This window comes from Pyrgilauda ruficollis, unplaced genomic scaffold (assembly GCF_017590135.1).
Source record: "Pyrgilauda ruficollis isolate IOZ18807 unplaced genomic scaffold, ASM1759013v1 scaffold19, whole genome shotgun sequence".
NCBI classification, from domain to species: domain Eukaryota; kingdom Metazoa; phylum Chordata; class Aves; order Passeriformes; family Passeridae; genus Pyrgilauda; species Pyrgilauda ruficollis.
The window spans coordinates 9,292,431-9,308,982 of record NW_024518095.1 but is presented as its reverse complement, the minus strand read 5'-3'; the positions used below and the strand labels follow the sequence as shown (position 1 = coordinate 9,308,982).

Sequence of the window (16,552 nt, the reverse complement as noted above, 5' to 3'; positions counted from 1 at the left end):
ACTTAACCTATTTTGTTTAATGTCTTCTGTATTTGTGCAGGCAAACTGGCCTTCCCATAATCCCCTTGCTCTCCATCCCAGCTCTCCTCCTCTCTTTTTCCTCAGCAGGGAGCCTTTGAAAACTTTTCTCCAATTCTAATGATTGCAGGGTTTTCAGGCTCTGTCTGAAGCAGGGAAATGAAAAGTTCATCAGGACCAGTAAACCAAAGACATCTTTAACCTTTTCATTTTCTTTTAGTATGCTTCCCGATTACTGATACTTATCCACCAAATTACAGCTAATGCTTCAATGAAACAAAGCTATACATTTTTTACATCATCTGTCATTAGCTTTCTCCTCTCTTTCAGTTTTTCCTGCATTTTCTCTGCATAGACTTTATGTTGCTTGCTAGTTGTATCTCACTGTGCACTTTGGTCTTTCTGATTTTGCCCCTACATTATATTACACCCAATTATTAGGACTGCTGATTCAGTCTTTTGCAAGCTCTAGGGTGACTGAAGAAAAAGAAAAAAATCTCCTTGCAGATAATTTTTTATGCTATTCCATGCTATAATTAGTATAATCAAAGGCATTTCAAATATGAGAGTACAAAGAAAAAAGGACATAATATGCTGCCAAACATATCTGTCTCCAACACTGCAAATCAATGCTTTTGTTGTGAAAAAATACTTTGCTACAAATAAGTTTTAATGTATAAAAGCGTTTAGAAACTCAGCACTTGTATCAGACCTTAGAAAAATCGAACTGCAAAAACCCTGTTGGGGCTATAATTCAAGAATGACACCATTTACTCTAGGTACATATATTTGTTTTGAGGCCAGATCAACATGAACAATGGCTCTCTCTGGACTCAGTAATAATATCCCCATATGGACTAATCTGAAACTTAAAAATATTGCTAACAGCAAAGTATTTGGAATGACTGAAATTAAGTCACTGAAAAAATACATAAAGTATTAGCAGTGGGGGTTGCTCAGAAACTTCTGCCAAGCCATTAATTTTTGAAATGTGATGTTTAAGATCCTGCATATCAATATAATTTTTGGCATGAATTCATACTTGTTCACATCATTCTATTGACCTCACCATCCATATATGTGGCAGTGGAGGATTTTGTAAGCTTAGTATTAATAATATTGTCACATTCAGTTCATAGTAGACAAATTCAAATTCCTATTTAAAAATTAAAGGCACAGTGCAAACTACAAATTGCTCAGGTGTCAGTGCATTTACAACTACTGTATTGTTAACAATACTACTGTATTGTTAGTGTACGTTATATCAGTACGTATATATGTTTTATAATTATTGAAATAATATATTAGTATATAATCATAATATAATTTGTAATTACACTAGTAAGAGGTGTGATTTTTAGCTGATATAGTAATACTTATGAATGTAACACAAGAAAATGAAACCTATGAAAAGTTTCCATCTAGTTTTCTCAAGGTTTTGATTATGAGGCTTTTTTAAATGCTGGCTTACTGAAAGTGAATTCCTTCTATGCAAAGGATGGGTATTGAACAATCTCTGAGTTTATATAAAAGGCAAAAAAACTTGATGTTGTATGTTAGAGGTCTTTTCTCCTTAAAATGTTTGTGATGTTAAAAAACTAATTAAGTTTAAAATATTTTTGATTGATTCAGTAAAATTTTATTTTTTGAATAAAAGGCTAATGAAATATTTAATATTGATTTAACACTCCCCATGTGAGATAAGAGTTTAACTGTCACATCCTGAAAATTTTCATGGGAAGTGGAAGTTACTTAGTTCCTAGCAAAGATTATTTTTTTTTTGTCTCCTGCCAAAGCCAAATAAATGTTTCCAAAAAAAAAAAAAAGAAAAAAAAATCTTCATTCAACTGTGCCAGGCTGGTTGCACCTTTTACAATGTAACTTAAATGGTAAAACACCTGCATATCAAAAAATTCTTTGATAGAGCAAACAAAAAACCATTTTCTTGCATTTCTTTGTCTTTTCTGGGCACTTGCCAGGGCTTACCATACAGCAAGGATCTCATCTTGTAAACTGCCTCCCTGCCAGTGAAGCTGCACTTCAGTAAGGATCTGTGTAATGATTACCATGTAGGAAGAAACTTGTCAAGACTGAGTATTTTAAGGCAAATTGGTCAGCTGAAGACCAGGACACACCAGCTCTGCCTGTGCTTTCAGCTAATGGGAAGAGAAAAGCGGGGGTCCCACAGCTAGAAGTTTGCTTGCTTTAGAACTGCCAAATGCTGGGACAGCAGGTGGATCCTGCTGCAGGAATCATTTTGTGCTTCTTGGCTGTTTACACTTGCCTTTAGTTAGACAATTTTCCCCCTTTTCTCTCATTGTCTCCAGAAAAGGGGAACCCAAAAAAATTCTAAAGATAGAAAAAGTGTTTGTATAACCTTAAAAGGCAGTTGATTCCACATTAACATGCCTTTCAGCTCTCCTTTCTTCCTTCCTTTTATTACATAAAGGACTAAGCTGCTAATTAGAGTGTCACTTTAGCAAAACAGGCCGAGGGTTTATTTTTCTGGCTCCTGTCCTTTTGCCTCTCACTTATTTCGTGGTCACTGTATCTATAGGCGAGCTCACCTTTCCGACAGAGTAGATCTGACGCTTCCAGTCCTCATGAGCAGGCTCTGAACCTCCTGAGTGCTTGTTGTCAGTCCAGAGAGAGAGCCATGATGGCTAAGAGGGAGGTCAATGGACTCGGAACTGGTGTGAAGGCTAGTCATGGACTGGTAACTTGGTGTGTCCTTACTGCCCGCTGAAGAGCTGCTCAGGTTTGCAGCCCACACAAGACCACCTGATGTGAAAGAGTGCACTGAGGCAGGACTGGAAGCCAGGGAGTGACTTAAGCTTACAACATCTGCATTTAAGTCCGAAGGTTTACTGAAGAGGGGGCTGCTGCTACCACTTTGCCCACCTGCACTGCCCATGCTGCCTGTGCCCGAGGACGGCGATTCCAGGCTGCCTTGCCGTGCCAATGTGGTACTAGGGCTGGGCATTGCCGATGTGGGTTTCACACCTTCAGTACTGGGTGCAGAGGCAGCTTTACCACTTGCCTTGGCACCAAACAACCTAAATGTAAAACAAATAGCTTTAGAGAAACTGATAGCCACATTAAACATTCATGGCGCAACATCCTAAGAGCCAAACTACACATTTTAATTACTGCTACGAAAATCACGCCTACCTAGTTGATCAATCGCAGCGCGAATTTAAATTCACTTAACCATATCACAATAATCATGGTTTGTTTCTTTAGTAACCACTCTTATTCACTCCTATTCAGATGCGCTCTTTGCACAGACCCTCCCAGAGAGAGATAAAATAATCAAATTTTTGTCTTCTTAGTTCATAAACAGATTACACTTTCACCCAAATTCAGTAGTTAAGCATGCCCCAGTCATCAGCTTTTAAACTCCTCACTTCTCAAATCTGCTTAAATGATTGCAACAAACTCTTGCAAAATCTTTCATAGTTTAATAAACATCTAAGTATTTGTGCAAAATTCCCCTCTCGTTGTCTTTTTTGCACAGATGGTCATGTGGTCATCAGTCATGTAGTAACCACTCAGACAGAATAAACTGCACCATGGCTAAATGGGCTCAGTTTGTCTCCAAGGGCAGGAATGATAAAAGTGTATTTCACATAACATCTTCCAGCAATTCTAGATAGGAAAATTCTATAGTGATGATGAAAAAGTAAACTGCCAGTCCTCTAAAATTTTAACTAAAAGGTCATGTGATGTTTTAATGTATTTCTGGAAATATTTTAAGCTGCAGTTAATGTACAGCTCATAAATTAAAGGTAAATAAATACAAAACTTATCATGATGTAAAGTAAGCACGTCTAATTACATAAGAATTCATTTTACATTTTACCAAGCCCACAAAACTAAGCTGCAGCTCCCCAGCTGCCTGGAGATGCTGTCTTGGTAAGTAGGCACAAGAGGGCACTATTTGCTTTTTCTCCAGCAGTGAAAGTGCTCTATCCCAATTCACGGAGTGCTCATCCAGATTTATACTTCCAGAAATGTTACAATAGAGCAATTACAATTGAAATTTAGCCTTGCCAATGCTTGTGTCAAAAAATGAAACGAAGCTGCTAAGATAATGAAGTGTTTGTATCTGGAGCTGCCAACAATGGGAAAGCAAATCTAACTCTGCAATTTAAAGAGCTCTTCAGTTCTCCATCCAGAATATGGCAATGCCTGTTCCATTAAGAGAATGTGCCTGAACATAGGGTCCTTCTTCCCTTTGGGGGTTTACCGCAGTATTGAGAAGAAACTGCACATGTGGCTGAACTTAGAATCATAGAATATCTTGAGTAGGAACAGACCCATAAGGATCAGTGAGTCCACCTTCTAAGCTTCAAACTATGGTTATGGGTATGTACCTAAAATGCTTAAACCTCAGGGAGCAGCCATTTCAGGTCTGGGAAGGCCTTCAAATCTCAAAGAAATCATTGTGTTGTACGAAAAAATACTGCCCTTTTATTTTCCTGTACTTGATTTGTTTGTGGCAAAATACACCCTGAAAAGGCTTTTTGCACAGTACTTCAACATACTGAAAATCCCTGCTTTATATATTGCAACTTCAGGGAATCATAGAAATGCACTAACCTTCGAAACGTGGGGGAAGCAATATCTGGGTATTTGGATCCTGGCTGTCTAAGTCCTGGTGTGCCAGAGGCACTTGCTGAAGTTGGGCTGGATTTAGGGGAGCTGGACAGTGAGACACTTTCAGAATCTGACACGGCCACCTTCTCTTTTTCCTTGTCAGTCTGGTTGATGGTGACAGGGCTGGACCTCCCAGACCCGATCTTGCTTGGCTCTCGCAGTTTGGAGGCAGCAGCACCTGCAGACTTGCTGCTCACGTTGGAGTCGATGCTGCTGGTGCTGGAGCGGTGGCCGCCCCGGCCAGGGATCCCGCTGCCGCTGGATTTCGATGGGCGAGGCAGACTCCGGTACTGCAGAGTTGTCTTGGAGCTCACATGCAGGACGCCGTCGTCCTGGTTTTGGGAACCATCTAAGCTTGTCTTCCTCCCTGCATTGGACTTCCCACTGATGGCTGAAGATTTTGGCATTTTTCCTAGTGTTGCTGACCCGCTTGTGATGGTTGCTCCACTTGTGGTGATTATGGTAGAAGATCCCAACCCAGACTTCTTGAATCCAAATGACCCCGTAGCAGTTGATCTTCCAATGCCAGAGGGAGGTTTTTTCCCTTCATCACCGCTGCTCTTCCCTGCATCTGATGGAGATCTCTGTATAGAGGCTCCTTTCAGTGGAGTTTTCACTTTCTCCGAAGCTTTTGCATCATCGGTTTTTCCTAAGGAAAAGTATATTTGAAAAGGTCACTTGTATCACTTGCAATGTCTAAATATCTAATTTCAACACTGTACGATTACCCTTTCAAAATGAAAAAATATACAAATAGAATTCCCCTAAGGAAACACAACAGTTTGGTCTTTAGTCTCCCATCAGCTATCTGTAGTAGGTATGACACACTACAGGTAAGCTTAAAGCATTAAAAGCTTGAATTTCCTATGAGGACTTCCAGTTTCATAGATAGGTGGAAAATGTAGTTGTAGAAAATGATCTTGAATGAACCATAAGGAATTTTGACTGATTTTTTTTCTGTTAACAGTATTTCTACATGAAATAAATAATACTTAAAAATAAAACTTTACATGTGATAAACATCTCCTGAAGGATGACATCAATTATGTGTGTAGAAATAAGTGGTACTTATAGAGTTCTTTGGTTTTCACTGATTACATCTTTTTAGTGTATGAATAAGTTTGTTCTGGTTTTAGTTACACAAAATTATCATGGAAAGATTATGTTATGCAATGAATCATCTTGATCTGTAACAATATCAATTACATAAGTTAATTAGTCTTTGTCATATCCTTGATGACTTCTCAAGATTTTTTTTTTTTTTGAGAGGTTTTCTTCAGTCCTGTGCAGGCTTGTGACTATATAACATATATTTATACATTTCCTCCATATTTCCTATAACTTTATTTTTGCATGCAGGAAGGTCGAAGTTAGATATTCTGCTACACCAGAAAGTACCCTCTTGCTGTTTTGCAAATAGATAAAAACTACCATTTCAATTCTAATTTCTCTCTAAGCATCTGTTGTATAACTCCTGAAACATACCAAAGTTTTTAATTTACTCTTGAAGTAATTATGGAAGCTGTGGAGGTGGATGATTTAGTTTCTCTTAAGAAACTAAAATGTAATAAAGAGTAACACCTGCAAAGCAGAACTAACTCCACTCATGTTTTTATTCAGCACACATTTTATGCTACACAACAGATACACATGCCATGACACAGATCAGACTCCGACCCAGCAAACATAGTAGTTAGGGCCTCAATTCTGTGCTGCACAGTGGCTGCCTGATCACCTTGAGCAAAACAGATCTGGAAAGATTAGCTTGGTGTACAGCAAACTTTTTAGTATCTCCATTTTTAATTGTTAGTAGAGGGGTATAGTTTCTGTATCCTTATGATCACCATGCAGTGCTCCTCAGGGATCTCACAGACCAGAGACTGAGCAATGTTTGGCAGTTCCAAATTGCAAAGAAACAAAAGGGTTTCACAAAGGGTGGGGATTTATACTAAGGAGATCTTTGTCAGTTGCCTTTACCACTAGGGGTGGAAGCATGCATCGTTTTGTCAGGACATGAAAAAGCTCCAGAAAATGTTCTACTGGGAATACACATGTCCTCAGTAAAATGATGGATTAGGATTAGATGGTATCAAGAATTATCTGCTTCAAAACTACATTGCAGAAGTACATTACTACTTCTGAGAGGCCTTCCAAAATTAGGTAGGAGGGCATTTAGCACTGAAAGTGTGTAAAAAGACTTTTGTTTTACAATTTTCAATCACTTAACAGTGGTCTGCAGAACACGCGTAGTATGTGGAATGTGATGATTCAGCTTTAGTTCAGAAATAACTAAAAATATCATTTGGAGTCCCCTCCCTTGAACATTAAATCCTTTTGACTCATCTCCTAATACTTGGCTATTTCTATGCATACATTGAATTATCAAAGATAAGTTTTTCTAGAGAATAAGGATAAGGCACAGATGAGTCCAAAAATACTTCTAAGAATTAATAGACGTTGACATACACAGATGATAGCACAACAAAATGCAATCACAGTTTTTGTTGTGGATGCACCCATGTGTACTTAATAAATTATTATTATGCATGCAGCAAACTAACAGTTACGTAAATGAAAAAGTTAATATAATACTAAAATCTGAGCTTGCAGTCATTTATGGGAAGAGAGAACAATATGCATATAGTATGTATACATATATAAAACATCCATCAATTATTTTAAGACCACTGTAATCTGAACTGCAGAAGTTTCCTACCTGGGGTCTTGAGTGCACTTGTTCCTGCTTTGTGCCTGGACTGAGTTGTTCCTACTTGTGCAGTCATGCCTCTCCTCCAAGATCCAGTCTGTGATACAGACAGAGATGTCTTCTGCCCCCCCTTCTCTGACTCTTCAGACAGCCCTGAGGGAAGGCCTTTCCACTTGCCACTGCTGTCTACGCTGCTGTCAAAGTCTTCCTCTGGCTTCTTCAGCTCTTCAGTGCTGCCCCAAGTTTCACTGTCTGTAACTGAGCGCTTCTCTGAGTCTGTCTTCAGCTACAAGAGATCCGCATGAGAAATGGTCAGTCCCAGCACCTCTGTTATTTGCTGATTTCTTAAATCATAGTAGGGGAGGAGAATTTGGTCTATTTGCAGCAAGGGCCACAGAAACTTTCCTTCTAGAACATTAGCATCCTGATTCCAAAAGTTTAAAAACATACAAAATATAGCCATTTGGTGATGACATTTCTCTCTCTTTTATTTGCAAAATATTTAATCACTTTCCTTTACAGATAAACTATAAAAAAGTGAAACATAATTCACTCTAATAATCAGTGGTAATACTCTACTGTTCCTCAGTTCAATGTGAATTTCAGAAGTGAATCACTGTGCTGAGAGGTTTACTGAAAGCTTGGATGAGCAAATTTCTGAATATGCTACTAAAATTACCTCAGTCTGGCTTCTTACCTTTTCCTACCCAAGACTTCCTACCTACCCAAGACTTCCTTTCCTACCCAAGTGACTGGATTAGGAATATTTTTCCAGCAGAACAGAGTATGTTGTGCCACCAGCGTGCAAGGATAGCATCTTCTCCAAAAATATTTATGCTACAGCTGACGGCTTTTCCACTGGTCTGTCTCCACAGAAATTAATTGTTTCCAACAAGAAACTCTCTCTAGCTGTATCAGATAACAGAGCAGAAGAGAGGCTTATGCCAGCACTACTCATCTGTGGTGTGAAGGCAACCAGCTGGGCTTGTGCTCCCTCTGAAACTCAGACCCATGTGGAGGATGGTCCAGTGAGGACCTAACCCCGCTGCGGTATCTGCTGTCCCTGAGGCATGCTGATAAGGGAGTGCTGAAGGAGCAGCCCAACAAGACAATGTAGAAGCTGTGAAAGTGGCTTAAACAGAAACAGAGACTGACCCTAGCCTCTGTGTTTGACAAGACTGGTGCTCTTTATGCTGACAGGCTGTTTGGTGTAACCCTTCCTTCTGTGTTTTCTGCAGCCTCCTGACCTCAGTCTGAAGCCTTATTTGCATATCACCCTCTCACTACTCCTGCTTGCCTCTGCCCCTCTTTAACAGCAAAAATGTGGTGCTGCTCTCAGGTATCACCAGCCAAAGAGGGGCTGCAAAATGGATCTCATTGAGGGACAGGCTATTTATTATCCTGTGCTGTCACAGCTCCTTCACCACAGAGACCCCTCTGTGGCTGTGTCCTAAGCACTGCTGCCGTAAGGAGGATTAATACCAATTACATGACCGACAGAATAATCAGTTACTGTTTACATATTTGTCAGCTGAGGTGTACAAAAGGCAAAAGCTCGCTATTAAAAATAATACGTAATTATTTCCATAATGACGTATGTGCTTTGGACATGCTAGCACAGACTATGGGTAAGGATTAATGGGAAGAAAGCCCAAGCAAAAATATCTACAAAAATATTGCAGGGTCATTCAAAAGCAAATTTTCATTGAAGTTATTGTTACAACATGTGTAATGTGTAACAGCATGCTTACATTTTACCATAAATGAATGGCTCTAAACACAGTCATACATTTTTAAAGCAAACTGCTTAATTTAAAATAAAAAGAGAGTAGTACAATACTTTCTAAAAGCCTCTCTTCACCATTATAGTTCTTGTAATAAGAAAGCAACAGCAAAATATGCAATTTCTGTCTCAGTCTATAGCCAGGCCTCAGTCTATAACCAATCACTTAAAAAGACTGAGAAAGGGATCTCTGTGTTGCAGTGTATCTAAGACTCGAAAAAAAGCTGTCAAAATGAGTATTCTGTTCATCTCAGCTTGTGACTGAGATTGCCAGCTAGCATGGAATACAGCAAGTTCTGCTTAATGTGCCTGGTAAAGCCATACCTGACAAAGGTATTTTCCTAGTCTTCATAATATAAACAAACTCTGGAATGAAAGCAAAATTTGAACATGCACTGCATCTCTGTCTATCGCTGAACAATTTGCAAATAAAAGAGAGGCTCATTATTGGGCAGCTAGAGCATGAGAGAATCCAAATGAAAAAAAAGCCCACAGAGTTAAAAAGTCAGCCTGAGATTTCCCAGTCCTGATGACTATGCAGTGAAACAAGCAAGCCAGAACTAGCTGGCCATCATTATTGACGTGAAAGGGAAGAGGCTGATCTCCAGTTAAAAACCATGGAAGTCCCTGATGGAGTGGGAAAGGCAATGGTAAGAGCTGAAGAATGTTGGCATTTGAGTGACTACCTTTGCATGAATACAGCATTTGTCTGGTATCTGTCCTGTTGGATATTAAAGTAATTTTCATTCCAAAAGTAACTATATTTCCCTGTTGTCTGGGGAAAATAAAAAATACGTGTTTTTCTCTTGCTCACAGAGTCTGCTGAAATCTACACTGAGAAAACAGACCACTGAATTGCAGACACTGGCTGCCTGCAGGAGTCTAAATGGAATCAGAAGTGTCAGTCTTGTGTCCTGCATACTTGACATCAAATCACTGGAGGCAGCCACTCTTCCCCTGTGCTGAGTGTTCAGTCTCAAAGTTCCCTACTAGTGAACAGGAAATGACATGGCAGAGAATACTTTCCTACTGAGACAAACTTTTTTGGTTTTATTTCTTTTTTGGAGGGAACCAAGTCCTGCAAGGATTCTGTATTGACTTCTCTGTTACTTGCAATTTTGAGGGGAGTTGGGAAGAAACTCAAGAGCTTTACATACACAGACATAGACACATGTATGCATGATCTTTATAGTTTTTGGCTGTATGCTATTACGAACTCTGTTTTGACACTATGCATTGTCACCTTGCATTGACACTTTCATCCCTGGATCCAAGCGGGGAGAAGACAATCTCTGCCATTTGAAAGCACAGCATAGCACATTTCTTCCCTAATGTGTTTCAGCTCACAAAAAGCAAAAAATATATTATTTTTTATTGGGTTATCTGTTGCAAGAGATACTCCAAATGAGCTGAAGTGAGTAGATATCCACAGTCTCAGATCCAATCATATTGCGTTTGTTTTGTGTTAGGGTGCAGCAGAGCCTGGGACCTGGGCTGCTCCCCCAGGGTGGGCAGAGCTGGGTCTCACCAGCCAGCACCTTCAGCAGTGACAAATGCCCTGGGAGCAGGTAAATTGGAATGTCAGCTCACAGCCCAAGGCTGGGTCAATGGAGTCTGTGGCTTCTTGCATTCAGGTGTAATAGAGGATTTTGTAACACAAAATCCATCGTAATACATTCATTTAGAGGCATTGATACCAAACATTTTCTATCCTGCATGGGGGTGTTGCAACAAATGGCAACAAAGCTACTCACCTGGGCATGAGTATTCTTCCTTGAAGAGGCTGTTATGTTGGAATAAGAGCTGACAGATGAGGTGGTATTCAAATCATCTGTGCTGAGGTTGTCAAGAGTGTCACTGAGGCCACTGCTAACTGAGCTGCTGTCATCCCAGCTGCAAAGAAAGGAGCACATCTACTTTACATACCGTGTCTCAACAGGCAGAAAGCAACTCAAAATCTATAGATGTGATTACTTATTTTTCAAGTGATTTACCAAAAACTTTTCAGTAATATTTCCTAAGGTACAAAGAATATTGTTCTTCAGACTTTTAAATTAATTATTCACTTTCAGTCAAGTGGTTGCTTGTTCAATTAATGAAAGATGCAGGTGTCCTTAAAAAATTACCATCAGATGTAAGTGTAAGCCATTAAAACAGTTTGTTTCATGCTTCATTGCAATCACATTCATTACACCGGCAGGGAAATCCATTAAGCTTACCTGATATTGCTAGTCAAAAAAAAAAAAAAATAATATCTTAGAGAAGACCTGATGAATTGCCAGGCTACATAAAAGTTAAAGGAGTATCTTTTCTGCAGACTAATTCACTGTCAGCAAGAAGCCAGTATTTTCAAAAGTTTTATTTTCTTGTCTTCAGTATCTGTCTAGCTGGTGCAATGTCATCAAAATAGGAATCCCTGAGAATACAGTCACTGGAGCTGACAGAAAATACATTATAGATCTCTGAAGAAACCCAGTCTGTCAACTGTTTTGCTTTGGGAGATTGAGGCAAAGGATGAAAATGAGAGAGAGGTTTCTCTTACAGAATGTCATTACCAACTCTCACAAAAGACTTGCTTTTGGATGAAAGGGAGGTTGAGCTGTATTTCTCAGACTTTTCTCTACAGTATTGCTTCTCTATGGCATTACATTTTGACTTTTATTTCATTGCCACATACAGCATTATACTTCCAGTATTTTGCTACATCTCCATCTGTTCATCTGGTTTTGGATTATTCACAGGCCAAAAGTTTGAAAAAAAAATTCACCTTATCACTTCCAATGGGATTCATCTCCTATAATTTTAGGGATATAAAAGTTAGGTATCTCATTTAATTTCAGTTATCTAGGTGTCCTCTCTAACCAGTATTAAAAGCAGCCTCCTCCAGGAGGTAACACATCCTGGCTTAAAATGTCTCAGGCTTGTGGGATAAACTATCCACTGAAGGTGCCTCTTTTTGTCTTTTTCTCTCTTAGAGAGGAGAGGGTTGATCAAGCCTCTTTTAGATATATAACTTCTAGCAAGAAAAAGCTAGGTGTTTACACCCACAGATAAAGTCCCAAACACAAGAGAGTGCATTTTATCCTTGTTTTGCTGTAGCCTCATGGACAATTTTTAGAAAAAAAAACCCATGTAATTCAACCCCCTAGTTAAATTAAAACTCAGCACTATTGGCACTAGTCATTCAGAGCAAACAAGAAAAATATCAGTGAATCCTTATTTTACATTTGGAGTTTTGTGAGACTGCAGCAGTGACAGGGAACCGCATGGAACAAAATGTGTGCTGATGCACCATAAAGTTCAGTGCACTAGTCCTGTATCATAGCAACTGCAGCAAGCATTACCTTTCTTTGCAAAAGGTAGAAAATCACATTAGCAAGCCAGCTCAGTGACAAGATAAACACATTTCAGAGGGCAAGAGTTTATTACAGTGCTGCACTTTACACCACTGAGTGCAATGATACAAATAAATATGTCTTTTGCTACATTTCCAGATGATAAACACATTAATGATTTAATAATGAAATTATAATGTCATACATAATAGGCTGTCCACATTCATCTAAGAACCATCTCTGAAGCACTACTCATTTAGGCCTTCTGTGTTTTTCACTGTCTAATGTGACGCATAATTTCACTGATGATAAAAAGCCATTAATAAAACACTGTGTACTACATGGGAATATACCTTTAGAACAGTGTTAAGACTGAGAACCTTAAGAATGGATAAAACCATAAATAATATAAATGTGATTAAGTTGTAGGAAAGGTAGTATTGCCTGATGAAAAGCTGGTCTTTAAAAAAGAGAAAAAAAATGATCATAAACTAAATCCAAAAATATATATATTAGATACTTCCAGAAGGAACATCAGCTTTTAATGTATGACATTCATGTCAAATAATATTTGACCATCGGTTTTCTGAGTCTACCTAAGACCCTGGGGATAAAATTTCATCTTCTTTTCCCATGTCCTTTTGTTATTATACTCTATTTTAATTTTTCATACTTCATTTTGTGCTCCTTTTTTCTCTGTAAGAGAATTTACATTTTCTAAATTCTGGAATAGTTCAGCTGATTCACAAAAAATAATGATGTTCTCTATAGCCAAAGTTTTCAGGCAAATATTACTGTGATCATGTTTTGATTTATGGCTTCTCTGTGGTGTTTCACACTCATCACACCTCACTCACCAGTGGATTATTAGTGGGTTTGGGGAACACTCATGGCCATCTTGTAAGTTGTATAGAAGATAGCTCTGACACCTCTACTACTGACCCTTCAGAATCATCACTGTATTTGCCTGGATTTTTTTTCCTCTTCTGATAGGTGTTTGAGATGTTTTATAAATTTGGGGACTTTCATACACCAACATGTCTGACAATATTCAGTATGCCTACAAAAACCAGGAATATTGGAACCCACTTTCTTTCTGGCATATTCTAAGGACTGTTACAGAAACTGATGCCTACTAGACACAATGTTTTATACCAGCCTTTTGAAGAGACATGGTAAAAACCAAAAACTCCAAAAGAACAGACCATACCCTTTTGGCAATGAAGACTGTTGTCTTTACATATTTTAATGTATTATCCAGAATTGTTTTAACTTGTTCATGCAGCTAAATTTTTGTATTTCAGTATTTACTGTTTCTACTTTTATAGACCTCTTTCCCCAAACCTAGATAGTAGCGCTGCCGTCAGACAAGAATGTATGTTTTTGATAATGAAAATGCCTTGTTTATAATTTGGAAAAAAATTCTTGATGATTCATATTAATGTATCCTTTAAACTAGAAACTCATGACAAAAATATCTGATAAAATTATTGTGCATCACTTCAAGACTGAAAACCCATTTGTGGGAGTCTACAACAAACTCCAGTTTTAGTTCTTGTTCCTCCTACCCTTCATCAAAACAATATTCATTTATATTTTAATATACTGGCTGAAATTTGTCTTTCATTTTTTATTTTTCATTTACTTTTCTCTTTTTCACACATTCTACAGAGTCTATAACAGGTCAGGTTAGCACTGCTGCTCATTAATGCATTACACCACTTAGCTGTTAAAAACCACATTTTAACTACTTATAATGTTGACAGAATTTGCTTCGTTTTTCTTGGTGTCAGACTCAGGCTGACTTCTTTAAAAGAAAATGTCAGCAAATGGTGTTCATCTATCTGGGAGACTGAAGCTAAGAGAAAAGTGCATTGTTTTGACAAGTTCTGGAAATTTTTCTTTGACAAACCCCTGGATCTCAACAGGATCTCAAGAAGAACCTTGATATTCAGAAGACATAATCTTCTCATTAAGAATATGAATTTTGCTATTTCTAAGAGAAATCACCTTAAATCTTCTTAAATATGGATAATTCTTAAGCGTCTTCAAAATCACTGCTTGCATGTACCTGATAGATTTTTATTTTCAGTAGCCCAGCTCATTCTGCTTTGTCTGGGTTCAAATCAGCAAACACAGAACAAGCAAACAGCCCAGCAGTCAGTGTTCTCATTGTGAATGCATATTACACCATGGTGTTTGATAACACAATCACTTTTTTTTTTTTTCTCTAGAAATGCTTAATTAATTTAAGACTTGTAAGAGGTCTCCTTTAGGGATGAATCTGAATTTTGCATTAAGGAAAGATGCCTTCTGTCTTCATTCAAAGAAGTTGAAAGTTCTCTAACAAAAGGGACTTTATGAAGCATGATTGAAGCCCCTGGTGTACCAGACTTCCTGAAATCTGCAAGGTGACTGCTTTAATCAACATTTTAAAATAAATTGGACACTAATAAAGGGCTTCTAATTTACTTTTCTGGTTTACATTCAACTTGCAAAGATGTAATGCATGGAAATATGTACTTTGAACCTACATTTTGCTTCAGGGATACCTTAAAATTTAGGTTACTATCAACTCGAATTGCATGTCAAAATCCAGGACCTCTTTTTTGGCCTTACTATTGCTGTACCTCAGTTTTACATCTGTAAAATGGAGACAAATACACGCACAAATGGTTAAAATGATGGCTGTGTTACAGCTTTCATCCAAAAACATACCTCATGCCCTCTGACTTTGCTCAGACTCTTAGCAGTAACTTCGCCAGTCTGCTTTCTGCTTAGATCTGTTTTCCTTTGATGTACTAGTTATGAAAATGAGATAATTTTGCACTAGCTAAAGCTCATCCCCTAATTCTAGCTTGCACCTTTCAAATCTGAACAATTCTTGCCTGTTTTGATGCAAGACATTGTCAATAATTGGCAAAGGTGGCTATGAATATTGCACACATTTCAGCTTCTTGACCATATCAAATACTCCACAAAGCTGAGAAATCCACAACTTCCTATCTACACAGTTGGTTAGTCTCCACTATCACTCTTTGTCTCACTTTCATTAGTGTGTGCTAGCACTGATAAGATCTCCTCATAATAATCCCCTCATTGACCTCCCTACCACATAATGTTCTGGAAATAGCAAGGTGTCTGAAGGCAAAACACGGTGCTTAACATCAGTACGTAAAGCTGAACAAAGACTACAAACAAAAAGATTATCCCAACAAGTATCCTCAAATAGAAAGATAAATTGCACTCAGCTGTGCTCATGAAACTTTTTCATTTGCTTTCCATAACTATCTGGGGGGTTTTTTTTAGTTCACACACTGAAGTATATGAACCAAATGAGGAATATTTTATAAAAAATAAGACATTATTTCATGCATCAGGCAGGCAAGCAATAGAGCTTTAGGGCAAAGATGCAATTTGGCTGTAGCCTACATACTGAGGACCCGCAGATAATATGCAACACATTTTTATAGATTTTTGCATGATGCCTGTAAGTAAAAATGCACCGGATTAGAAGAGCAATGAATTATGAAGGCATGTGATGAAAGGAAGTGGTATCAACAATCTGTATTAGTTCCATGGACACCTAATATAGTCTCCTTTCAAAGTACTTGTTTCAGGAAATCAAAGCAGTCTAGTTGCAGACAAGACATGACAGAGCACTTAGCCATGATCATTGTTTCACCCACCCTTCCTGTTTCTACTTTCAGAATTTTCCCACAAGCCCTTAAACTTGCCAGCTTATTGAAGTTCATCATACTGTTAAGCTGGGTCAGTGCCTGGAATTTGTTTGAATATTGGCATACTTCATTAATTTCTGAGACCACCTCCAGCCAAAGTGCCTCAGTATGCAAATAAAGAAGCTTTTTACAAGAAGATCATCAGACACAGCAAGACCCCAATCAATGTGCTATCATGAATGCCAGAAAATTATGGTTCCTTCAATGTACTCAGTCCTTGCACAATTTGACAAGTTGCTGGCATTGTTTTCTTTGGTTCATTACCCATTTCTGTAAGCAGAAGCAGGAGCTACAGCTTTCAAACATACAG

At 38.3% G+C, this 16,552-nt stretch overlaps 1 protein-coding gene across 2 annotated transcripts in view; it reads right to left on the bottom strand.

The window, feature by feature from the left end:
* Window positions 1-16,552, bottom strand: part of NAV3 (neuron navigator 3) — a 251,244-nt gene that overhangs the window by 54,879 nt on the left and 179,813 nt on the right. For both annotated transcript variants that reach the window (XM_041465666.1, XM_041465667.1), the window contains exons 13-16: window positions 10,922-11,060; window positions 7,394-7,670; window positions 4,621-5,326; window positions 2,586-3,074 (exon numbers count right to left, since the gene is read on the bottom strand). In XM_041465666.1, the coding sequence (XP_041321600.1) occupies window positions 2,586-3,074; window positions 4,621-5,326; window positions 7,394-7,670; window positions 10,922-11,060 (1,611 nt within the window). The remainder of the gene's footprint in view (window positions 1-2,585; window positions 3,075-4,620; window positions 5,327-7,393; window positions 7,671-10,921; window positions 11,061-16,552) is intronic.